The sequence below is a fragment of the Mastigoproctus giganteus genome, chromosome 4, assembly GCF_048544385.1.
Source record: "Mastigoproctus giganteus isolate SK-2022 chromosome 4, ASM4854438v1, whole genome shotgun sequence".
Lineage (NCBI taxonomy): Eukaryota > Metazoa > Arthropoda > Arachnida > Uropygi > Thelyphonidae > Mastigoproctus > Mastigoproctus giganteus.
Genome location: NC_143578.1, coordinates 64696585 through 64723604, shown reverse-complemented (window position 1 = coordinate 64723604; position 27020 = coordinate 64696585). Strand labels below are relative to the sequence as shown.

Genomic DNA, 27020 nt, shown 5'->3' with positions numbered 1-27020 from the left:
TAATGCTTTCTTTCCAGTTACAATATAAGCTTTTAAAAGATCAGAAATAATTGAATTTAAAAAAAAAAAAAACTGATTCTAAATGCATATTTTACTGAAACATCACTATATGCAATGCAAAATGGCTGTTAAAAAAAAAAAAAAAAAAAATATATATATATATATATACACACACACACACACAGTGAATATATGATGAAGCAAAATTTAAGGTAAAAAATATAAGTAAACTTATATTTTTGAAGTAAAGTAAAATATATATTCAAAGCGCTATATAATGACCCTGTAGGGAAATGAGGAAAATGGTCGTTATATTGATCGTTCATAAAATTAGCAACGAAACAAGTAAAAGCTTGAAAATTTAATGCAATGCTATTAATATAATATAATCTTATTTATAATATTTACTACAGTATTAAACAAGTAAATTATGATTGTAGAGTGCAGTAAGGTTACAAGGTTACAATTAAATTGTAAATTTCACTACATAGACTACATACCTATCAAGGCCTAACAAGAAAATTGTTTCATACTTTAAAATAATCTGTCAAAACATGCTGTTTCAATAGTAGAGCATGTTTTTAAAGAGAATTATGAAGGTGCGTGATAGCAGTTATTTCACTTTCGCAGTTAGGCTGCACTTGAAAATAAATTGACATAGAAGTTCCTTGATGAGCATCTTTCACTGAAACTTCTTGTTCAACCACAGTAGGTTCCTCAGCTTCATCACTACAAATTTAGATTACCTTACGTTTGCAATGAGTTCCTTTTCATTTGTGCATATACTGAAACATTCAATGTCCACATCCACTTCTGCGTAATCTTTGAAGCTTAAGTTTTCCTGAAAATTTAGGTGATGACGCACATGCTCAAATATTTCTTTCCTATAATCACTGTTCTTTGCAATTAATAGAGGAAGAAGCATGCAAAACTTCAAACATTGCATCATTCAAGGCAATAGATCCCATGTTTGAAGCAGTTGGTGATCACTTTTTCATCAACTTCATCCCATGCAGAAACGCATAAATACATTGCCTGCAGAATGTCGATTTTGCATTGATTTTTTTGCTTTCAAGACATAGCACAATTTTGTTTAATAGCATTCTTCGGTAGTTTCTCTTAAACAATTTTCCTTCCAATCATTTGTAGCGTCAATGTCTATGGCTAAATTTTCGCCACACTTTTTTGAAAGACACCATGGAGAGTCTTAAATTTCTGGAACCATCCATTTGAACTTTTAAATTCTTCGCTATCCTTTTGATGTGCAAATGATTCAGCCTTAGCTTTTAAAAGATTACCATCTATGGGAATGTTTTCTGCATGCATCATCATTAGCTATTCCAAAAGTGCCTTCAAGTACTTTCAAGACCTGGATACTTTGCCTTTTGTGGTCGAATCCTACCCAGTGAAGCAGATTTCTCTAAGCTCTCAATCTTTTTCCAATCTTTCAGAATAATGAACACATCTTAGGAATGCCAAACTGTTTGGCAATGTCAGTCTTAGAATGCACACCATGACCTACAAGCTTGCAAAATCCTAATTTTATCTGCAACTGGCAAAGCTATTCACTTTCTGGGAGTCATACCAATAAACATACACTCGAATTAATGAAATGAACCTCTAGCCGAAGTTTATTTCAGTACAGCACTGCAAGAAAAGAGCATGAGAAATCTTAATAAATGCTTTCTCACAGTCAGGCTGCAATTACTTCAATATATCTGAAGTGTTCTGTCATTTTCATTTTTAAAAGCAAATATTGTAATAAAAAAGTAAAAATTCATATTACGAGGTGGAAATTTATGGTCGTTATTAGAGAAATCCTTTTATTTTCAAGGTTGTTATAATGAATGTAAAATAGCATTAGGTTAATGAAAAATTGGTCAGGACCAGCCACATAGGACATAACTTGTTGGGACGTTAAAAAAGAATAGCTATAAAAAGTTTAGACTATAATATATAGCAATATGTAATTAGTTTATACTTCATATATTATTTACTTACCCAAATGACTCCAAGCGATGCTGATAAACATCTAATCTGTGTTGAAAGGCTGTTGGTTCACTTTGGCCAAGGCGGTTGATATCAAAAATTGCTACCAAGTTGTCTAGTTTGTAGTAACCAGCAAAAGACAAAGCTTCCCAAATAGAACCTTCTGCAGATTCACCATCACCAATTACACAAAATACACGATAACTAAAATAAAATCATATATAAAGGGGCAAGTCAGAAACAATCAAAATAACTATTCACAATAATGGCAACTTAAAACTATTAAAGATTTTATGAATAAAAAACTTTCCTCATAATGGCCATTTTTATTATATATGCAGTATATTATTTCTTTCTGCTGAAATCAAGTGTGGACACTTGCAGAAGCTGTAATTTCCCCAATCAAGGTCTACATAGCACAGTATTACTAACTGCAATTAATGCAATTATTGCAAACGGAGGAGACTTTACATTAATTATATAGAAATATAAATAATAATAATCCTAATCACTAATGACTTCAATGAACATGTTAGTCTATAAACTCTTAAAAGCATTTGTGTACATCTCTGAATGTAAGCTCCTCCCCCCCCCCAATCAACCACACAAAAAATGGAAACATCTAAAAAGGGTTAATTGATATGTTGCAATCTTTGCAAGGTATCAATAAAACAAGGTAAAAATTTGGTGTTGATCTAATTTTTCCTTTGAGTAATGTCCAAACACTAAAATAGAGCTATCTGTGTCTGTGGTGATGAGAGGGGGCTTACATTCAATTCTGATCCTAAAACATTTCAACAGAACATGCCAGTGTGATGCAACAGAACATGCCAGTGTGATGCAACAGAACATGGATGTGGTCCAATTCATTTCAACTTGGGCCATGCACCAGACAGCAGCATGGTTCAGCTGCAACAGCTGATGGCCAAACTAAGTAGTCCTGCTGACAGCCTGTCCCAAGCAAATACACTTACAACAGAACAGATCCACTGGACAGCAAATGACTGGAAACAGGTTTTTTCAGTCTGATGAATCATGTTTCCAACTGCACCATGCAGATGTGCCAACTGAAACAAGGGATTCTCAAACCACATTGCAAGAAGGGGGGGTGCATAGGCAGGGGCAGCATAATGGTTTGAGGCATGTTTTTATGAGAAACCCAGGCCCCCCTCAATAACTCAACAACAATCAATAACCATTGGAGACTCACAATGCTTCATTTTAGACCACATGCACTAGTTCATCGTGAATATACTCCTGGACCACTAAAGCATCCTTCAACAAGACAAGTCTATGTCACAGAGCTGAAATGGCAATGAAATAGTTGCCACAGATATAAAATCAGATATCTGTGGCAACAAATTCATTACCATTAAACCATATAGAATACCATATTACAAACAGAATTTACAATTACAGAATACCATACACATCAAGTTTTCTGAACAGTGCAAACAGGTGCCAGGACAGCTCATGGGGTTTTGTCAATGATATACAGTGATTTTACCAGCAGAGATATGAGATTATTATTTTTTTTGTATAAAACAATGGTTCTTTCTTTATGAATATGCATATGGGTATGGAAGCCTCATTTTAGTAAGGGTGTGGATCTGTTGGAACAAGTGTAGAGAAGAGCAACAACATTGGTGAGCAGAGCAAAAGGATATTCTTACCATGAAAGGTTCAGTTTTGAAAATTACAGCATTTGGAGTTTAGGCACCTGCAAGAAGATCTGATTTGAAGTGTTTAAGGCCTTGAATGGATTGAGTAACTCATTGCTGATGGAATCCTTCCTCTTGCTCAGATTAAAAACGAGGGAATATAAATTCAAATTGAGAAAGGATGGTTGAAGTTGGATGTGCAGAAATTTGCCTTCAGCCAGAGAGTGGTTGATTGCTGGAACAAACTCCCATCTGGTGTTGTGGAGGCAGGTAGTTTGAATAAATTAAAAAAACTAAAACTGTTAGAGGGAATGGACATGTGAAATAGGAAGTGTTTGGTTTTTTTTGCTGATGCTGTATAACCTTGCTTTCTTGCATCATTTGCCACTACTACAAATAATAATAGAAAAGCCTTGTAAGATATTAGAAGATTTATCCAGTGATGCTAACATTACTGAATAAATCCTTGTTTTTCATGCCTTTTCATATTCAAACTTGAAAATTTCTCTACTAATCCATTTTTAGCAAACAAACAACTATCCAGTTCCCAATACTGGTTATTTGGGCCAATAATGTCCACTTGAACCAAGTGCTCACACATGTAAACGCAAAAAAAATTATTTTTCTGATTCATTATTTACACATGAGCATTCTTCTTGTTTAATTTAATTTATTTATTTTAGTTGGCATTTTGTTTATTTGGGGGGTGTCCATTAATCCACTTAGAAAATACAGATGTATGTCATCTATGTTTTCATCTATTTTCTTAAACAGACCATTCTCTGAATATATTCTTAAACAGACCATTCTCTGAATATTAAATCAAAGTAACAAATCTTAAGCAAATGCTACTAAGTTAACTTACTCTTCATGTTTTCTATTACTTCTACATATTAGTGACTAATGTCACTATAGCTAATTACAGATTGGTTTGGGCTAGAAATAAATAATTTACCTTGCCTTATCAAAATATTTTCCAGTATAGGCCATACCAGCTGCACAGCTCAAACCTTGTCCAAGAGATCCAGTGGCCACATCAACAAAATTCAAACGCTGAAAAATTTAAGAAACCAAATTTTAACAAAGATATGAATAATTCAATTTGAAAGAAATGTAAACATTACAAAAATCAGATGGTAACTAGTTAATCTTCTATTCAAAGCTATGAAAACTGATCAAAATGTATATAATTACCATACATACAGCTGCTGTTAATAAACCAAACTACACATCATTATTTATAAAAGAAAATTTATAAAAGAAAATGTCTCTTTTATACAAGTCTAAAATCTACTAAATGTGTAATAATGAAGTTATACATCATCCACCATGTTTCAAGATACCAAAAATGGCAGATGGCAGTACCACTTTAAAGCGGAATATAAAAGAAATGCACATTTGATGATCAGTAGAAGAAATGGAATGGGGCAAGAAAAGGACCAAGAACCAGTCAATATAAAGCTACATCTTGAGCACCGCATACAGGCCTAGAAGCCTCATCTTAGGAAGAATATGGATCTGCTGGAATAAATGAAAGAAGAGCAAAACAGATTAGTGAAGGACATAAAAGGGTAAAGAAAGACTTCAGTTCTGTAAATTGCAGCATCTGGAAACTAGGCACCTATGAAGATATGTAATTAAAGCGTTTGAGGCTTTGAATGGATTTAATGTATTCAATCTTTGCAGCATCAATGTTCATGAACCTGAAGCTACTCTTTGTTTCATCCACAAACTCTTTCTCTTCTATACAAATTCTCCCCATTAAATGCCTTAAAAGATCTTCCGATGGGTCATGGAAAAGAGGAAACATAAGTTTTGGACTTCTGCTGATAATCTATACATGAGATGTGTACAGGTTATCAGGGGATACAATGATCATAGTCTGAAATCAAGCCACGAAGGGGATTAAGCAAGATAAGGCAGACTCAGAAGTCTTTGGCTAAGAATATATATAAAAAAATTAAAAAATACCCAAGAATTGTTTGCTTTTACACTAGAAGGAAATAAAAGAACCAATATTGGTCCACTAGAAATGAATGGTATAACAACTGATGATCTAGCTCAAGTTGCTGACAAACTGAACAGATATTTTTCATCTACATTCACACATGAGGAATTTAAGGGATGAGGGTACCAAAAGTATACCAAATAATGAGTGTGAGCTAAATAATTTTGTGATAACTGAAAGGAAATTGGAAGAGAAATCATTGAAGCTAAAAGTGAATAAGCACCCCGGGCTGACAGAATCTATCCAATTATATTAAGAAAAGCAGCAAAAAGATGTTAAGCAAACCTTTAGCAAACATTATTAGTATCCTTAAATTCAAGAGAGGTTCTTCCCCATTCACACAAGGGAATCAAAAGGCAAAGTTAGCAATTACAGATAAAAAGCCCAAAAGTGCCTCCCATCTTTGGGTTATATACTAGCAAATAAAATAAGTAATCATCATTGTAATGCACAGAAAATACAGCACCCATTATAGAGATACTATCCAGTGGTTAACACTACTATAAAGAGCACAAATCAAAACAGTCTGATAATTACCTAATATGCTGTCATCAATAATTATAGTGACCGTATTTTGTGAACATGAATTCAGGACGCACAGTACAAAGGATATTTTCCTGTTGAAATTGAGTTTTTTTCATATAAAAATACTACAAAAGTATAAAAATTAAATCATATAATGAATTTTGTCCAAAGTGGCCCATGGGCCAGAACAACCCAAGGCCTCCAGTCAAGCATTAGCATTAGTAGAGGCATATGATGTAAGAAAGCAAGCCTGGGCAGACCTCTAATACAAAGAAGTTTTCTGAAAATACAAGGCTGCTTATCAATACACTATAATGACAGAATAGGACACTTTGTTTACGTATTGTATTGCTATATTTGTCTTGGCACAAGGGCAGCTATGACTATACTAAATCTATCAGATGGTTTAAGTTCAAATTGTTTCTTAGTGTGCCATATTTCGGAAAAGTATTGTTGCACGTTTAATGCTGAATGTTCCAGTAACGGCATTGTTTAAGATTAGCCATAAAGAACAAGAGGACTTCTGCTGCACTAGTCAAAAAATTAAAATATATAAATAATAATAATAATAAAACAATAAATAATAATAAATGAATGATAAAAAATAAAATAAAAAAATTTTTAAATAAGAAAACTACCCAGGTGTTTCTCACCTCACATAGCTTACTTTTGAATTGACCCAAGCTGTCAAGTATCAACTGCCCGCAGAGGTAACTTATTCCAGTAATTAAAAAACTGGCTGAAAGAAAGTATCCTAAAAGCCATTCTAAATCTCTTTACCTGTAATATGAATTTATGATCTCTAGTTCTGAAATGAAACATAAGAATGAAAAATTTCACCCTCAATCATTTTACTTTCACCTCTCAGAGCCTCACCAACCAGGATCCCCCCCCCCCACAAGGTTACCACGTTTTGTAGCCAATAAATTCAGGTTTTTCCTCATAGGGGCATCCATTGTTGATTTCACAAACTGGGTTATTCTTCTTTCTTTCAATAAACTCAATATCTTTTCTTTTTTTTTTTTTTTTTTTTAGATGCAGTCTTATAATTGCCTCATAAAGTGGGATTATTCCTTCTGTACCTCTACAACCAAATGTTCGATAAATCATTGATAGGGCACCATGGACCTTTCTTCCTCTACTACTTTCCCTACTATCCTTTCTTCCTCTTTTTTTTTTTTTTTTAATTCAACCTCACAATTTTGGGGTTGCTGTTCCCCAAATGTAAGACCTTGCATTTTGCTGCATTAAATTATAGCTGCCACATTTCTGAGACCATCTTTGAGGTCTATCTCAGTCATCATGAAGGAGCACTGCTTAGCACTGATTATTAACCTTGGCATTTATTATCATTGCTAAAAACCAAATAATGCCAAAATTATTTCCCAAATCCATGAGTAACTGTCAAAATAGCTAACCAGATTAATTAAAAACAATTTTCCCTTAACAAAATCACATTGAATAGCCTTCAGGATTCCATTTCTATCTAAATTTCCTTGCACTGTATTCTTTATCACTGCCTCCATGATTTACCCTACCAGTAAAGTCATACTGGCTCATCTGTAGTTACCAACTTTACTCTTAGAATCATCTTTATGCATTGACAATACAATGGCACTTCTCCCAACCAAAGAATTTCTTGAGTCCAACTATGCACTCATAACTAAACTTAATGGTTCAATGCACTCTCTTGCTGCCTCCCTCAAAATTACCAGGTACATGTCATCAACTTCAGGAGCCTTACATGCCTTGAGATTCAAAAGTTTTTCTACTAAACACTCAATTGTGATTTCATTATCACTAAGTTTATACTACTCAGCCTCTACTCACTATGTAGGGTCTTTCATCTGTAAAAATCAATGCAAAGTATCTTTTCAATTCACCAGCAAAGCAACATCAGGTAGACTATCAAAGACCTTTCCACACCCATTATGCAAACTGTTTTTTTTTTTTTTTCTTCTTCTTTGAATTAACATACAAGAAATACTTCTTGTTCCTATTCTTTGCTCTCTTAGCCAGGATGTCCCAAGACAATAATCAGAGATTAGTGATATAAGAGCTTATTTAATTTTGTGGTATGAAAGAAATAATTACTAAATGTGTTTTTTCTTTACAGAGGTAACATTTCCACTAAATGAAGGGCAATATTAATAAATACTAACATCACTTTCTCCATATAAATTCATTTAAGTAGCATTTCAATGTTTTCCAAAAAATGTTCACCTATTCCTTGGAATAAAAATATTGCAATGAACTCGTGAACAGATCAACTTTTTCCCAATAGTTCTTGATGGTTGCCCCACAATAAAAAAAAAAAAAAAAAAAAAATTCCTTCCACCCCCATCATAAGCTTACCTAATGCAATGCTTATATCTATAGTGGGGGACAATGGTACAGTCATTTCATCTGCAAATAACACCAGGTGAACACAAAACCAGGAACCAAGCTGAACATAGTGACCTGCACAGCAATACATACAAGTTTACGATGCTTAAATGCCAAATACAAATGTGTGAGAGCTATATTTCCCATTTACTGTAGTTGTATTGGTTGGAGACACACTGGTGTCATTTCTGTTGTCACTCATGTTTTCAGGAGCTCATATTTTTCTGTTCAAACAGAAATTTCGTGAGGCATGATAGCATGAGCAGAGGATCACATTTCTGGAGGTCACTACCATAAAACAAAAACGATTTGCAGTTCCTGGTTTATTGGGCTTTTCTGTTAGTGTAATCTAATCTAATTATAACCGGGTAATAAACTATCTTACTGCATTTGCGATAATACCGATAGTAAAATTCTGTGGGTTTTTACGTATTATGGTGAAATGTGTTTCCTTCTCCATGAAATCTTCAATCATATAAAAAACAAATAAATTTTCAGAATCTTCTCTTTGTAAACTTGTCTCACTTGTGCAATTTGTGCATCCTGTATTCATTGTTTATCTTTTTTACTGTTTTAAATTTTACAATTAAAAAAAAAAAGTCAGTTAACAGAAATATCAATCAAGCAAACTTCACATCTTGTCAAGGTAAAGTGCTATGTTTACTGTAATATTTATTTATTTATTAGAAGTTTAAAATGTTTAAATTTCTAATAAAGTTAGAAACCCAATAAAATTGGGTTTCTAACTTTTTTTTTTTTTTTGAGTGTTCTATCCCCATTTTTCCATATGCCCTGTTGTTTTTAATGCATGAAATACCATAACGCAGAGATTTTTAGGAATACATGTACCACGTTATAGCAGAACTGACTGTATTCAAAACAATCAGAAAAATTTTTGGTGTCTACTGCAAGGTTCATCATGCAACTATTCTAGTTTTTAAAATGCTGTAGTCACCTACCATATCTTTTAGCATTAGCATTAGCATTAGTAGAGGCATTTGATGCAAGAAAGCAAGCTTATGCAGCATCAGCCAAAAAAAAAAAACCCACTTCCACTTCACCCCTCTGTTCGTTCAAAATACCTGTCCAGCTGAGCCTTAAACTTATTTAGGCTATCAACCTCCACCACAAGGGATGGCAGTCTGTTCCACCAACCAACCAACCACCCGCTGGCTAAAGGCAAATTTCCGCACGTCTATCCTACATCTGTCTTTCCTCAATTTGAATTTATGCCCTCTCAGGTGATTTTTCTGAGCTAGAGGAAGAATCCCATCAGCATTGAGCATGCTTAAACCATTCAAGGCTTTATACACCTCTATCAGATCACCTCGCTGGTGCCTAGTCTCCAGACACTGTAATTTGCAAAACTTAAGCCTTTCTTCGTAAGAGCACCCCTTTGTTCCATTCACTAATCTTGTTGACCTTCTCTGTACTCATTCCAGCAGCTCTACATCCTTCTTGAAACGAGGCCTCCAGACCTGTATACAGTACTCTAGGTGTGGCCTGACCATCGCCTTATACAATGGAATAATCACCTCCTTATCCCTGCTGGAAAAATTCCTGTATATCATTGACAATACTCCATGAGCTACTCTTGCAGCCCGTCTGCACTGCTCAGAGAACTTCATATCTGCCTGCACAATCACCCCCAAGTCCCTTTCATTCTCTACCACTATCAGTGTAGTACCACAGAGTTGATACGTTGCTCTGGGGTTGCTGTTTCCCATGTGTAGTACTTTACATTTGTCAATGTTAAACTTCATTTGCCACCTCTCAGCCCATCTGCTCAACCTTTCCAGATCCTGTTGCAGCAGCATAGTGTCAGTAGTGTCCTTGACAACCCTGCCAACCTTTGTATCATCTGCAAACTTGGACATTAAGCTTGATATACCATCATCAATATCATTTATAAATACAGAAAACAACAATGGACCCAACACTGAGCCCTGAGGGACTCCACTAATAACATTAGTCCACGATGAGCAGTGTCCATTGATTACCACTCTCTGTCTTCTCCCCCTCAACCACCCCTTTATCCATAGCAGCAATTTGCCTCCAATGTCACACTGCTCCAATTTGTGTAGCAGTCTTCCATGTGCAACAGTATCAAAAGCCTTTCTAAGATCCAAGTATATAATATCAAAGTTATTCCCTGCATCCAGTTCTTTTGTGACTGCATCATAGTATCCAATCAAGTTGGTCAGGCAAGACTTCCCCTTAACAAAACCATGCTGTGTCTGAGCTATAACTGAAGTCTTGTCTAAATGATCCTGCAGTGCTTCTTTAACCAGTGCCTCCATTAATTTTCCTGGAACAGAAGTTAAGCTCACAGGTCTATAATTACTTGTGTCAGCCTTTGATCCTCCTTTGTGAATTGGGGTCACATTTGCACATTTCCAGTCTATGGGTACCTCCCCTGAGTCCAAGGAAGCTCTCATAATTATGGCTAAGGGTTTGCTTACTTCCTTTGCTGCCTCCTTTAATATAACTGGATAGATCCCATCCACCCCGGGTGCCTTTCTTGTGTTTATCTTCAACAATTTCTCCTCCACTTTACTCCCAGTTATTTCAAGATTCTGTAGCTTACTGCTAGAGTTGAATACACCTCTGGCATTCCCTTTGCTGAATAACTCCTCATGTGTGAATGTCGATGCAAAATATTCATTTAGTTTGTTAGCTACCTGAGCAGGATCATCAACAGTTGACCCATCAATATCAAGTGGACCAATCTGATTCATCCCCTTCCTTCTAGAGTTTACATAAGTAAAGAACTCTTTGCTGTTTTTCTTTGCATCGCTTGCCAAGGATTTCTCGTAATCTGCCTTCGCCTGCCTAACCTCCTTTGTAACTTGGTTGCATATCAACTTGTATCTATCATAGGCTTCTGTGTCATGTGTTAATTTGTAAGTATCCCATGCATTTTTCTTCTCTGCCATATGCCTCATTAGTTCATCTGACATCCATTTTGGCCTAAACCTTGAACAATATTTCTTAGTTGGTATGTAAAGCCTAGTAGCTTCCAAGATAAGTTCTTTGAATGCTTCCCATTTTGAATTTGCTGTTGGTAACATCATCAGTTGGTCCCACTGTATAGAATTTAAATACTGTCTCAGTCCATCGTAGTCGCCTTTACGGAAGCAATAACCCTTACCTTTACCCCTAATGGTAGTTACCTCTTTGAGTAAATCCCACTTCAGCACACTGTGATCACTGCCACCTAGTGGTTCATTTATCTGCAGATTCTTAATGCATGAAGAATCACTGCTGATAATCAAATCAAGAGTATTACTCCCTCTAGTTGCCTCCCGAACATGCTGATGTAGAAAACAATCATCCAATAAATCCACAAAAGCTCTGCTAGTGCGTGAGTAACCAGCCCCCAAATTCCAGTCAATATCTGGGAAATTAAAATCTCCCATTATAAGACTCTCTGATTTACTGGCCCACTCTATTTCCCTGTACAGTTCCTTATTATACTCATCAGAGTCATTAGGCCTATAGCACACTCCTACTCTCAATTTTGATCTCCCAATGCTTATGTCACACCAAACTGACTCAACACTGCACTGTCCAGCGATGTTGACTGGCTTCACTTCCTTGGTTTTTATGTGTTTCTTAACTAATAGCATAACCCCTCCCCCCTTCCTATCCTGTCTATCCTTTCTGTAGACATTGTACTCCCCAAATTGCAGTTCTGCATCCCTTATATCTGTGTGACACCACGTCTCTGATATCCCAACAATATCTGCCTTTGATGTTTTGAGCAATACCTCAAATTCATCAAATTTATTTACTAAACTCCTAGCATTGGTGTACACGCAAGTATACCTGCACCTGTTTCTATTCTTAGCTACCCTAACACAACCCATGTGTTTACTTGTACCGCAATGGCTCCCAGCAGTCTCTGAAATACCATGCATCTTGTTTTTCAGGCTTCTGCTCATTCTAATAGAAGCAGTGCAAGAATCTCTTTCACCTCTGCCAGTGGCTACTGTCAATCTATTGGTCTTTGTCTCCCCCCAAGCTAGCAGTTTCCGAGCAGTTTTTGAAAAAAAAAAAAAAAAAAGTTCAAGTGCAGCCATTATCAATCCACTGCAGGATGGAAGCAGTAATGGAGGCATGGAAACATTTCTCAATTGTGGACTGTATCAAAATCATAGCTTTATCACTGAAAGAATAAAACTGTCAACGGGAGCGATTTGGAAAAATGTATGACCAGAGTCAGCTCATTCAGGAAATATGGTTGAACCGGCAGAAAATGGAATCAGTGCGATAATAGAACTTGCTACGTTGGTAGGAGGGGAAGGTTTTGATATGACTACTGAAGCCCTTGTGGGTAGCACAGTTGACAGAATCCACACACCGGGTGGAAAAGAATCCTGTCGATGAAGGGAGAAATTTTTATGGGTCTTTTTTGACAATGTGGCTGAGTGTTAGTCAAGCTTGTACAAAGGTAGCATGGTTTTTTCTCCTGGAAACTCGGGTTTTTCATCCAGCAAAACAAAACTGACCTCAGGACACACACAATTTATAGATAATATACACAGAGTAACATGGCCTTAGTCCCCAATGCTCTTAAAAAAAATTTTTGAAAAAAAGATATGATTACTGAAAATGTTCAAGAATTACTGGTAGAAAAACAGGCCGGTGAAGCAGATTTGGTGGAAATGGCATCAGAGGTAAAACCAAATCAATTCATAAGATTGATAGCACAGATGAAAATTCTAAACTTCCATATTTTATACTAAAAAGCATATGGGAAGGAATAAAGTTAGCAGAGCAATTAGAATCTTATTTTTTGAATGCTGATTCTTGAATGAAAGGAGCCCAAAGTTCAAAAGGGAGTTTCAAAAATGCTTAGTTCCATATGATGAAATTCATCAAGCAAAAGCAAACAAACCCAGATTACTGATTTTTTAAAGAGAGCAGAATATACACGAAATTTAGAATGGTGTATTTTTGTTAGTTTTGTTAACATTTTGTTAAAAGCAAGTGTATTTCTGTTAGCTTTTGGAACATAACCCCCCCCCCTTTTGTACTTTTTCTTAGTCTCGTATAACACGGTTTTGCACAACACAACATTTTTACCTAACTACCGTGTTATACGAGGATTACCTGTACAGAATATCATGAAACAAGCAAGGCATTAAGTAAATCCCATTTGATACTGGGAGAACAAAACAAGAAAAGTCAATATGAAACAACATAACAGAAATCTATACATGATAAATCAGAATTAAAATGACAAATAGGCATGATAAAAACAGAAATTCACTGGCTAATGTCTCAAGATGTATCAAGGCAAGTCTAAGTAAGCACTTCTACATGACAAATAAAGGATAAGGAAATTAAATTTAATAAAAATTCAATTACAAAAATATATATAATTGAACAAAAAGAAATCATATACAATATGCCATAATTGGATACATGATTTTCTTTGTTTTTTTATTATCTTTATTTTTTATTTTTGTACATACATGCCAAGATAGGTGAAAATCCTGAATGTCTAATAATAGATAAAAAAATTAACTAAATTAAAAATAAAAGCTTGTGATATTGCAAATATAAAGAAACCTGAATGAAGAGTGATTATTAAAAAAAAAAAAAAAAGTCAATTATTTTAACTACTGATACTGAATGAAATGAATGAAAAATACTTACTGGAGTTGGGTGACCTTCAAGGTCTGAATCAATTTTTCTAAGATTCAGCAAGTCTTCAGGTGGGAAAAGACCAGCTTCTGCCCATGCTGCATAGAGAATGGGAGCGGAGTGACCCTACAAATAGAATCAACATATTAAAAAAAAAATAAAATAACAAATGTAGAATCCCAAAGCAATAAACCTTGTTAAGTGTTAATAATAGCGCATACTATAAAATATCACTTGAAAAGGAAAATTTCCCTTGCCAAAAAAAATAAACCTTCAACACAGGCTTTAAAACTGTCATTGCCATTGAAAAGATAATACTAATTAAAAATCAGTCATAATGCATTCAACCAAGGTTTGCATTAAAATTAAGAAAAGATCTTTCAGAAAAGGCAATGATATCCCAGTCTTCACAAGTTACTTTGTTACTGCTGTTATCCATCACAGTAAATGGGTGAAAATCCTACTAATTCAATTAGCTGCAGACCAAATGACTATTAATAATGAAGCTGCATATGGAATACTGCATCCAACTATGGATATTGCACCTGAAAGAAGACAATAAGCTTCTTGAATGGATGCAAAGGTTCCTGATGGATTAGATAAAAGGTGTTCGTATGAAAAAAAACTTCAAATATGCAGGCTATAAAACCTTAGTAACTAGATACTATAGAGGAGATCAAAAGGTATCTAGTTACCAAGTTAATTGAGCTCTATAAGGCTCTGAGAGGAGAAAGTAAAATGAATGAAGTTGATTGAGCACTTATATCATACTACTAATTTGACTTTGGCATGAAGTATAAAAATCTCTTCTAATCATGAATAAGGAAAGGAAAATACAGTGGTCCTGAAAACACATGAAAAAGGATAATACAGTGGTCCCTCGATTAGCAATATCTTTGATTAACAATATCTAGGTTTACAACATGCCTCTCATAGGACACCATGCATTTGATTGATGAATCTCATTAACAATCAGTACAATAACATTTGGGGCAGATTAAAATCACCCATAAGATATTCATACCTGCTTGCCCATTCCATCTGCATGTAAAGACTCCCGTCATATTCTTCATAATCTTCTGGTCTGTAGATTACTTCCACTCTCATTGTTCCTTTGCTTCCAAGTAACTCACACTGATTTATGCTGGCAGATGTAACTTCAGGCAGAAAAACTCTTCAAAAGTTTTTTTTTGTACTCTGGCTACTTTTGATAAGAAGCATGCCCCTCCACCTCTTCTATCTTGCTATCTTTCCTAAGTACATTATACATACTGTAGTGGAACTCGTCATCAATTTCCAGGTGGCACCACATTTCTGTAAACCCTATTATATCACCATTAGTTGTCCTAACCCGGAGTTAAAATTCAGCTTTTTTATTCACAACACTCCTGCCGTTACTGTAGACACAGTTGAGACTAAGTAATCTATAGTTTAGTACCCTGACATACTCCTTGAAGTTATTTAGGTTTGTTTGTTTGTTTGTTTTTTTTTTTTTTTTTGGTAGTTGTTGGCACATAGGCTTCTATGGCCATAATGCACCTCCCAAGGTTTTTTTTTTTTTTTGCAGTACTTTGATCCAAGCCGGAGGCGGGAATCAAACCTGCGACCTCTGGGTTGCCAGGCAGGCACTTTACCCACCCGGCTAGCCCGGTCGGCTTTAGGTTTGTATCCCAAGCTTTATCTTCCCCCTTCATTTGAAACATTCCTACCCTCAAAACATCTTATCAACATAGACTGTTGTGGCAACAAACAAGAATTCACGAGGTGAGCGCAAATATTACTTGACCCATGTCATCAGATAAACACAGATCTAAATTCGGAACATGATGCATAAATCTGGCACCTATAGGGTTTTTTTTTTTTTTTTTTTTAAAGTATGGCCAACCTATTTTTCTCTGTTCTTGTACAGTTGACTACCCTCAAGAAACATTTAAGTTCCAGGTTTTTAAGGTTCTACTGAATATTGGAGATTTTGATTATGGAATCACTAGTTAAAGATGCACTGCAGAATCATCTAGACAAGACTACAGTAATAATTCAGACACAGCATGGGTTTGTTAAGGGAAAGTCTTGTCTGACAAATTTGATTGGATACCATGATGTGGTTACAAAGGAACTGGATGCAAAAAATAATTTTGATATTGTATACTTGAATTTCAGGAAATCTTTTGACACTATTGCACATGGAGGACTACTGTACAAATTGACAAACAGTATGATATTAAGGGCAAGTTGCTAAAATGGATAAAAGGGTGGTTGAGTGGGAGAAGACAGAGTGGTAATCAATGGATGCTGCTCTTCTTGGACTAATGTTATTAGTGGAGTCCCCCATGGTTTGGTGTTGGGCCCACTGTTGTTTTGTATATTTATCAATGATACTGATGAAGGTATATCAGACTTAATGTCCAAGTTTGTAAATGATACAAAGGTTGGCAGGGTTGTTAATGAGAGTAAATGGCAGTGTGCTACTGCAACAGGATCTAGAAAAGTTAGGCAGATGGGTTGAGAAGTGCAACTGAAGCTTAACATTGACAAATGCAAAGTACTGCATATGGGTAGAAGTAACACCAGAGTAACGTACCAACTGTGTGGTACTACACTTAGGATGGTATAAAATGATAAAGACCTGGGAGTAATTGTGCAATCAGATATGAAGTTTTATGAACAGTGCAGAAGGCTGCCAGAACAGGTCATGGGGTATTATCAATGTTATACAGGAATTTTGCTAGTAGGGAAAAGGAGGTGTTATCCCTTTGTATAAGGCAAAGATGAGGCCACACCTTGAGTACTGCTTACAGGTCTGGAGGCCTCATTTTAGAAAGGATGTAGAGTTGCTTGAGTGAGTTCAGAGAATGGCAACAAGATTGGTGAAGGGAACGAAGGAGGTGGTCTTACCAAGAGAGGCTTAAGTTCTGCAAATTGCAGTTTCTGAAGACTAGGCATCCGCAAAATGATCTGATTGAGGTGTATAAGGCCTTGAATAGGTTGAGCAGGCTCAATTCCAATGGGATTCTTCCTCTTGCTCAGAATACAAACCTGAAAGGACAAATTCAAATTGAGGAAAAAGAGTTATAGAATAGATGTGTGGAAATTTGCCTTTAGCCAGTGGGTTGTTGATTGCTGAAACAAACTTCCATCTGTCGTTGTGGAAGTTGATAGCTTAAATAAATTCAAGGAGGAACTGAACAAACGTTTAGAGGGAATATATGTGAGAAATGGTTTTTTTTTGGCTGATGTTACATAAGCTTGCTTTCTTGCATCATATGCCTTTACTAATGCTAATGATCAAACTGAATTAAGAACCTTCTTAGTGAAGCAATATGAAATTAGTGATACCAAAATTACAGATGATTGTTTATTATAAAAACTTTTGAACCTAAAGGTAAACAAGGCTCTTAGAGTTGATGACATATACCTAGTAAGTTTTAGGAAGATGGCAAGAGAATGCATTAAACCATTAAGGTCTAATTAAAGTTAATTATGAGGGCATCACTGGACTCAGGAGAGATTTTTCTGGATTGGTGAATTGTCAACATATCACCAATAAAATTTTAAAAAATAATAAAAAAAAAGCAGTTCTAAGAGCGAAGGGGAGTAACTATACTTCAGTCAGTGACTTTAGTAGTACGAAAATGATAAACAGTGCAATACAAATAGGGACATTCAAATAGATATGACTACTGAAGGCTACACAACATAGTCTTGTTAATTGGAAAACCATGTTTAACTAACCTGGTTATCTATTTTGAAACAGTTACTCATGAGCTGGAGGTAGGAAATAACTTTGATGTTATTTATTTGGAGTTTAGCAAAACATTTGACTCATTCACTCATGAGAGGTTATTGCATAAACAGGAACATGTTGGGATTATAGGCGAGATTCTACAATGGATAACAGGGCGGGAGGCACAGGGTTGTGATTAATCACTCTTCACATTAGCCTAATGTTAGAGGTGGAAACCCCTCTGGGCCTGCTATTGTTTCCGATTTTCATAAATACTGACAAAGGGATAAAGACATGTCAAAATTTGCAAATGTGACGATTAGAAGAGTGGTTAATGATAAGCACCGAGCAGCACTCCTTCAAGATGACTTGGAAAGGCTTCAAGGATGGCTAGAAAAGTGGTAGGCTATTGTTTTAATGCAACAAAATACAAGTTCTTGCACTTTGGTCCCAAAATGCAAGGTGATTTATACACTTGGAATTGGATTTAGGAGTTATAATACAAGCAGACACAAAATTTTTCCACAGTGCAGGCAGGCAGCAAGAAAGGCTTATGGTGTCCTATTAATGATTTGACAAACATTTGCAGAGACAAGGAAGTCGTAATCCCACTGTATGAGAAAATTGAAAGAATATACTAGAATTATGTCCAAGTATAGAGACATCAAAAAAAAAAAAAAAAAAAGACACCAAGCTTCTTGAAGGGGTTCAAAAATGAGCAACCCATTTGGTAAAATATGCAAAAGGCCGATATGAGGAAAAACTTTGAATATGTGGTGCTGCAGTGTTTGGCAACTAGATGCATTGGGGGACCTGACAGAGGTCTTTAGTCTCTGACAGTGGATAGTAAAATGAATGAAGGTGAAATTCAATTATAAATGATTCCAGACATAAATTGAAATCACAAGGAAGACTATTTAGAACGTACTGTAGTAAGTTTTCTTTTAGCCAGAAAGTGAGGAGGAAAACGTAGATTATTTATTTTATATGTATGTGTGTGTACACACAGTTGAACTTGGTTATAATGAGCATCAAGGGACTGACAAAATTTCCTCGCTATAACCGCTACTCACTATATCCATGAAAATCAGCCTCCTATTTTTTTTTTTTTTTTAATTCTCAATAACTTGATAAAAAGTTAGATTCAAAAAACAAAAGAAATATTAGAGAGAAAAAAATAACACAGTATTAGTATATATCTACATATTATTTGTATTAATATGTGGTTTTTATTTTATTTTGTATTCTGTTTTTAAATCGATTCAGCCAACTGTTGTTACATACAAAATTTCCACATCCAAATTGTTTAGCAAATTTTTCTGCTTGGGCCTTCAAGATCTGATAGTCTATTGAAAATCCAGCACTTCTTTGTGTAGTGAACCATTGAAGCAATGCTTGATAGGCATTTGTAACCTCGCAATTTCTATTTTTTTTTTAAATATTGGTTATGTTCTTTACCAGTGCCAATATGTAAACATGTTTATTCTTCCACAATGTCTTTACTGTTGAAAAGAAAAAAAAAAAAAAAAAAACACATTTTACACATTTAAACATTTTTTTGCACCACGTTCTAGCTCACAAATAATTGACTTTTTGCGAATTGAGAGACTTTCTTTTCTTAGATGTGTTTCCAAAGGAAGGGTTCTTTTCTAACTGATTTTATTTAAAATGATAGTAAAGTGATCTGCACACAAAGTTCTTAGACATCCCGAAATGCATACAAGTTCTTAGAACTCCCGTTGACTTAGAAGTTCCGAAATCCATACAAAATTCTTAGCCGTCCCAAAATGCATACAAAGTTCTTAGATGTCCTGTTGACAAAATTCTTTAAAGTCCCAAAATAAATTTATGGTTCAATGACTACAAGACAAGCTGTAAATAGGGTAATGCGACAAGCAGAACGCCAATGCACTATTGAATAGCCCATCCCCGAAAGGACAATGTCATAAACCGGAATCCAATGCGATGCAGGTGGCCATAAAAGCTAAGCTGCCCTTTTCGTTTTTGTCTATTCCAAGAATTGGGTTTTTTGACCCCGAGCAATTAAGAATGTTTGCATAGTTACCAAAATTTGTATGGTATATCCATGTAGTACGCTCATTATAACAGTGAGTGATTGTATGGGAATATATGTAAATTAAAATCATTATGGCTTTTTGCTCGTTACAGCGGTGATCTCGTTATTTCCATGCTTGACTGTGTATATATATATATATATATATATATATATATATATATATATATTTTTGGCTAATTAAAAAAAAAAAAAAAAAATCCTACAGCTTCCTTGCACTATAAGGCAAATGCTAATAGTTATTCCTTGTTGCCTGTTTAGTATTACAGTACTGCAAATTTGTTTCTCCACAACAATGCTTATAATGCAAATAATCCCAAAAGTTTACTTTCCAGAACTCAAAAAGTAAACCCAAAACATAACTCCAACAAATATCTGGATTTAAAAAGGTGAGTAAAAATGTATATATTTTTAAAAAATATACAAGTAATAAATTATAAATATGTTAGTATTACTTCACATCCTTTAACAAAATACAGCTGCCTTAAAATCAAGTTCTGGTTTTTATACAGTGTATAATTTTATTTTACAATTTTAGATCCTTTTTCAGTGCTTCAAAGATAGATTTAGGGAATTAATGTACATTAAAAATATCCAATAACAGAAATTTTTCCATGGTAGTCGTTAGACATTTTTATTAACAAGAAAGTAAGAAAAAAAAAATGTCAAAGGCATCATTAGCTGTGTGCACAACTACAGAAAATTCCTTGGTTAAAAACCAGCATTACCTGTTCTAAAAGAAAACTATGTAGAGGTACGAAATGTCAGACACTACTTGTTGGATAGCTGTTTCTTCCTCTTTAGATAGAGATAGTACCATCACAATAATTAACTTCCTAAGGCTGTCAACCAACATGAACCATTAAGGGTTTAACTGATAAACATTCTGAAACTGAATTAATAAAATGAAAATATTTTATTAATTCAGTTACTAATTCAGTAATACATAAAAAAAAATAAATAAATAAATCATCTTAAGTTTTCCAGAGTAAAAGTATAATAAATTATAATTTCATGACACTAAGCAACCAGACAATAAATCTAGAACCACAATGGACACTGTGGCAAAGAATTTGTAAATCACAACAGTTATACATGACATTTATAAAGAACAGTAGCAGGATATACTTACTTTCGAAAGAACAAATCTGTCATTATGAGGATTACGAGGGTCCTGCACTTTGTAGCGCATGGTGTTGAAAAATAACACTGACATGATCTCTGCCATTGAACAGCATGATGTTGGATGTCTGTAAAAGTGAAATAACTTTTTTTTCTCACAATAATAAGAATTTCTCACATAATCACAAAAATTAGACACACACATATACATATATATGAGTATACTAAATATTGTGTGTGTGTGTGTGTGTGTGTGTGTGTGTGTGTGTGTGTGTGTGTGTGTGTGTGTGTGTGTGTGTGTGTGTTAAAACATACATAAGATGTTTTATGACTACTTGTCTTGATAAATATCACTAAACAATCTGCTTTTCTAGCCAGATTTTCAAAAAAAAATATTTGCCTAATATGAACTTACTACCTCTTAACACTTTCGCTGCTGGCTTTTCTAACAACCAATTTCGACTCAGGATTGAAGTAAATCTGGATTAGAAAGGGCAGAAATACTTTTTTGGGATTTCTTCTCATTTTGATTGAATTAATCAGACAGTGAAAATTGCTTGATGAAAATATCCAGTTTTTCTTCTGAAAAATTGGAAGAAAATGTTCTAAAAGTGAGATGGTTTTCCCCTTAACTGGATTAAAATCTAAACTTTCGAAGCAGTAAACATTAATTATGTGACTAAACATTTCTCCTACTATTGGCCCAAACTGTTAACAAAGATTAATCATTATGGCATTTTTACACTCACTTGGCTCAACACAATGCCAATAAACTAAGTAACCATATATGAATTTCTTTTAATTTATATATATATATATATATATATATATATATATATATATTTTTTTTTTTTTTTTTTTTTTAAACATATACAACACATTTACTAAGGAAAAGTACACTGGACTTTCTCTCTTAATTAGCATTTGCTTAAACAACTAATCATCCTCTCTTTTTTGGAAGATATAGTTTTGAGGGAGACTACCAGTGAGTGTATTGAACCGCTGAGGTTAATTATGAGGGTACTTTTGGACTTGAGGGGAGATTCCTTTGGATTGGAGATGTTCCAACGTATCACCAATACATAAGTGGTTCTAAGAATGAAGCTAGTAACTACAGAATGGTTAGTCTGACTTCACTGGTAGGAAAAATCTTAGAGCCAATGATTAAGAGTGCAATCCAGAACATTTAGATAGCTATGGCATTCTGAAGTACACGCAACATGGCTTTGTTAAGGGAAAATCATGTTTAACTAAATTAATAGGTTATTTTGACATAGTTACTCATGAGCTGGATTTAGGGAGCAATTTTGACATAGTTTCTTATGGGAGGTTATTATATAAGCTTGAAAAGGTTGGGATTACTGAAAAGATTCTAAAATGGATTGCTGGATGGATGCAAGGCAGAAGGCAGAGGGTTGTGATTAATGTATATTTTTCAGATTGGTGTAACATCAGAAGTGGAGTCCCTTAAGTATCGCTTCTTGGATCATGGTTGTTTCTCATTTTCATATATGAGATCGACAAAATAGATGGAAGGCATGTGATGTCCAAATTTGCAGACGACAAAGACTGGTAAAGTTGTTAATGATCAGTGCCAGCAGCACTCCTTCAGGATGACTTTAACAGACTTCAAAGATGATCAGAGAAGTTACAGCTGTGTTTTAATGCTGCTAAATGTAAGGTCTTACACTTGAGAAACAGCAACCCCCAAATAAATTATACAATTGGTGTGGTTGAAATAAAAACAGTAAGGGAGGAAAGGAATCAGTGAGTTAAGATAAAGACAGATACGAAGTTCTTTGAACAGTGTAAACACAGCCAGGAGAGCCAATAGTGTCCTGTCAGTGATTTATCGAACATTACCTGTAGAGATATGGATGATCATAATCCCAGTGTATAATTGTAAATGTATAATTGTAAGCCACATTTGGAATACAGTGTTCAAGTAAATAAGACTTCATCTGAAAATAAGACATTGAGCTTCTTGAAATGGTCCAAAGATGCGCAACTTGAATGGCGAGATCAGCAGAAGGTGGCATTACAAGGAAAGACTCCAGTTAGGTGGGCTACAGAGCTTGGCAAACAGGCACCTCTGTGGTGACCTGACTGAGGTTTATAAGGCTCTGAGAGAGTTTAGTAAAATGAATGAAGGTGGAATTTTCACTGTTATAAAAATTCCAGAACTAGGGGCCATAAATTCCAATTACAGGGGGTGAGGTTTAGATTAGATTGTAGGATGTGTTCTTTTAACCATTAGCATTAGCATTAGTAGAGGCATTTGATGCAAGAAAGCAAGCTTATGCAGCATCAGCCAAAAAAAAAAAAAAAAAAACCCCCACTTCCACTTCACCCCTCTGTTCGTTCAAAATACCTGTCCAGCTGAGCCTTAAACTTATTTAGGCTATCAACCTCCACCACAAGGGATGGAAGTCTGTTCCACCAACCAACCACCCGCTGGCTAAAGGCAAATTTCCGCACGTCTATCCTACATCTGTCTTTCCTCAATTTGAATTTATGCCCTCTCAGGTGATTTTTCTGAGCTAGAGGAAGAATCCCATCAGCATTGAGCATGCTTAAACCATTCAAGGCTTTATACACCTCTATCAGATCACCTCGCTGGTGCCTAGTCTCCAGACACTGTAATTTGCAAAACTTAAGCCTTTCTTCGTAAGAGCACCCCTTTGTTCCATTCACTAATCTTGTTGCCCTTCTCTGTACTCGTTCCAGCAGCTCTACATCCTTCTTGAAATGAGGCCTCCAGACCTGTATACAGTACTCTAGGTGTGGCCTGACCATCGCCTTATACAATGGAATAATCACCTCCTTATCCCTGCTGGAAAAATTCCTGTATATCATTGACAATACTCCATGAGCTACTCTTGCAGCCCGTCTGCACTGCTCAGAGAACTTCATATCTGCCTGCACAACCACCCCCAAGTCCCTTTCATTCTCTACCACTGTCAGTGTAGTACCACAGAGTTGATACGTTGCTCTGGGGTTGGTGTTTTCCATGTGTAGTACTTTACATTTATCAATGTTAAACTTCATTTGCCACCTCTCAGCCCATCTGCTCAACCTTTCCAGATCCTGTTGCAGCAGCATAGTGTCAGTAGTGTCCTTGACAACCCTGCCAACCTTTGTATCGTCTGCAAACTTGGACATTAAGCCCGATATACCATCATCAATATCATTTATAAATACAGAAAACAATAATGGACCCAACACTGAGCCCTGAGGGACTCCACTAATAACATCAGTCCACGATGAGCAGTGTCCATTGATTACCACTCTCTGTCTTCTCCCCCTCAACCACCCCTTTATCCATAGCAGCAATTTGCCTCCAATGTCACACTGCTCCAATTTGTGTAGCAGTCTTCCATGTGCAACAGTATCAAAAGCCTTTCTAAGATCCAAGTATATAATATCAAAGTTATTCCCTGCATCCAGTTCTTTTGTGACTGCATCATAGCATCCAATCAAGTTGGTCAGGCAAGACTTCCCCTTAACAAAACCATGCTGTGTCTGAGCTATAACTGAAGTCTTGTCTAAATGATCCTGAAGTGCTTCTTTAACACCAGTGCCTCCATTAATTTTCCTGGGACAGAAGTTAAGCTCACAGGTCTATAATTACTTGTGTCAGCCTTTGATCCTCCTTTGTGAATTGGGGTCACATTTGCACATTTCCAGTCTATGGGTACCTCCCCCGAGTCCAAGGAAGCTCTCATAATTATGGCTAAAGGTTTGCTTACTTCCTTTGCTGCCTCCTTTAATATAACTGGATAGATCCCATCCACTCCGGGTGCCTTTCTTGTGTTTATCTTCAACAGTTTCTCCTCCACTTTACTCCCAGTTATTTCAAGATTCTGTAGCTTACTGCTAGAGTTGAATACGCCTCTGGCATTCCCCTCGCTGAATAACTCCTCATGTGTGAATGTCGATGCAAAATATTCATTTAGTTTGTTAGCTACCTGAGCAGGATCATCAACGCTTGACCCATCAATATCAAGTGGAACAATTTGATTCATCCCCTTCCTTCTAGAGTTTACATAAGTAAAGAACTCTTTGCTGTTTTTCTTTGCATCGCTTGCCAAGGATTTCTCGTAATCTGCTTTCGCCTGCCTAACCTCCTTTGTAACTTGGTTGCATATCAACTTGTATCTATCATAGGCTTCTGTGTCATGTGTTAATTTGTATGTATCCCATGCATTTTTCTTCTCTGCCATATGCCTCATTAGTTCATCTGACATCCATTTTGGCCTAAACCTTGAACAATATTTCTTAGTTGGTATGTAAAGCCTAGTAGCTTCCAAGATAAGTTCTTTGAATGCTTCCCATTTTGAATTTGCTGTTGGTAACATCATCAGTTGGTCCCACTGTATAGAATTTAAATACTGTCTCAGTCCATCGTAGTCGCCTTTACGGAAGCAATAACCCTTCCCTTTACCCCTAATGGTAGTGACCTCTTTGAGTAAATCCCACTTCAGCACACTGTGATCACTGCCACCTAGTGGTTCATTTATCTGCAGATTCTTAATGCATGAAGAATCACTGCTGATAATCAAATCAAGAGTATTACTCCCTCTAGTTGCCTCCCGAACATGCTGATGTAGAAAACAATCATCCAATAAATCCACAAACCAGCAGGTTATTGATTGCTGAAACAAGTTGCCCTCGCAAGTAGTTGAGGCTGACAGTTTGAATAAATCCAAAAGGTCAACTACCTGCAAGAGCAACTACAGTGGGACCTTGACTTCCGATGACAACGACATCCGATATTATCGGGAACTGATAATATCGGATGTCATTGTCACCTTCCATACGATCTTTTATTTTAAGGACCGATGATATCTGCAGGAACTGATGGCTTTCCGATATAGAGAGGTGAACAAAAAACTGCATCACTTGAGAATTTTGCAAATATGTAATGTGTTTTGCACTGCACTGTTGGTTTCAGAAGTGTTCGAAATGCATTTGTTAGATGGGATATTCTGTTTTAAATGTTCGAAATGCATTTGTTAAATGGGATACTGGATTTCACTCTGTGAGTGAAATCCAATAAAAAGTCTCCACCTGATATACCTAATTGCCATAAATATCTTCCCAAAGGGTAAAATGCGTAATTAATAGAAATATGAGAAATCATGCAAATGGCAATCATGACAACCAAACATACATTTTATTGCATTTACATGTATAAACTGAAATGACAAGTTAACATAATAGTATTATGTACTGCAAATCAGCAAAATAAGTCCTCAATATTTTGTTGTTCCTTCTCGAGCTGCAATTACACCCTTTCAACAATCAGGCAACTTCTGTTAATGAACTTCTGGATATATGGTTGCCCAATTTCTTGGTACCACACCCTTGCAATGCTCTCCTGCTGCTGAATCTTACTTATTGGCTTCTTCTGAGCAATTTTAGTCAGTATGTACCAGCGATTTTCAATAGGGTTGAAATCTGCACTGTTGCCAGGCTAGTCCAACACTTTAATGAGGTATGTCTGCACCTTAAGGGAGAAAAACGAGTGAAAACACTGGCATAAGTATGTTTTAGCCTTGTGACACAAAAAGACAAACTCATCATTAAATCTAAATAGCATAAAACTTACCAATTTTGCTGTGTGGCAAGGTGCCGAGTCCTGTTGAAAAATGCAGTTTTGGACGTCTGTGTAGTGATCCCTAATAATGGGTTTCAGGCACTCCTCCAAGATAGTAGTGTAGGTTTCTGCATGCACCGTTCCATTAATAAACTTAAGTCACCCCACCCCTTTGCTTGTTATGCATCCCCAAACCACCTGACCGGCGAGGAACTTTACAGTCGGTGTTACACAGTCAGGATGGTATGCCTCCAATTTTCGTCTCTTGACATATCGCTTCC

General features: G+C 35.8%; 1 protein-coding gene across 1 annotated transcript in view; it reads right to left on the bottom strand.

Annotated features, from left to right (window-relative positions):
• LOC150086800 (transketolase-like protein 2) overlaps positions 1-27020 on the bottom strand; it is a 199701-nt gene that overhangs the window by 112131 nt on the left and 60550 nt on the right. The window contains exons 2-5 of the mRNA XM_090372758.1: positions 21151-21268; positions 14233-14346; positions 4606-4703; positions 2002-2193 (exon numbers count right to left, since the gene is read on the bottom strand). Coding sequence (XP_090228884.1) covers positions 2002-2193; positions 4606-4703; positions 14233-14346; positions 21151-21268 — 522 coding nt within the window. The remainder of the gene's footprint in view (positions 1-2001; positions 2194-4605; positions 4704-14232; positions 14347-21150; positions 21269-27020) is intronic.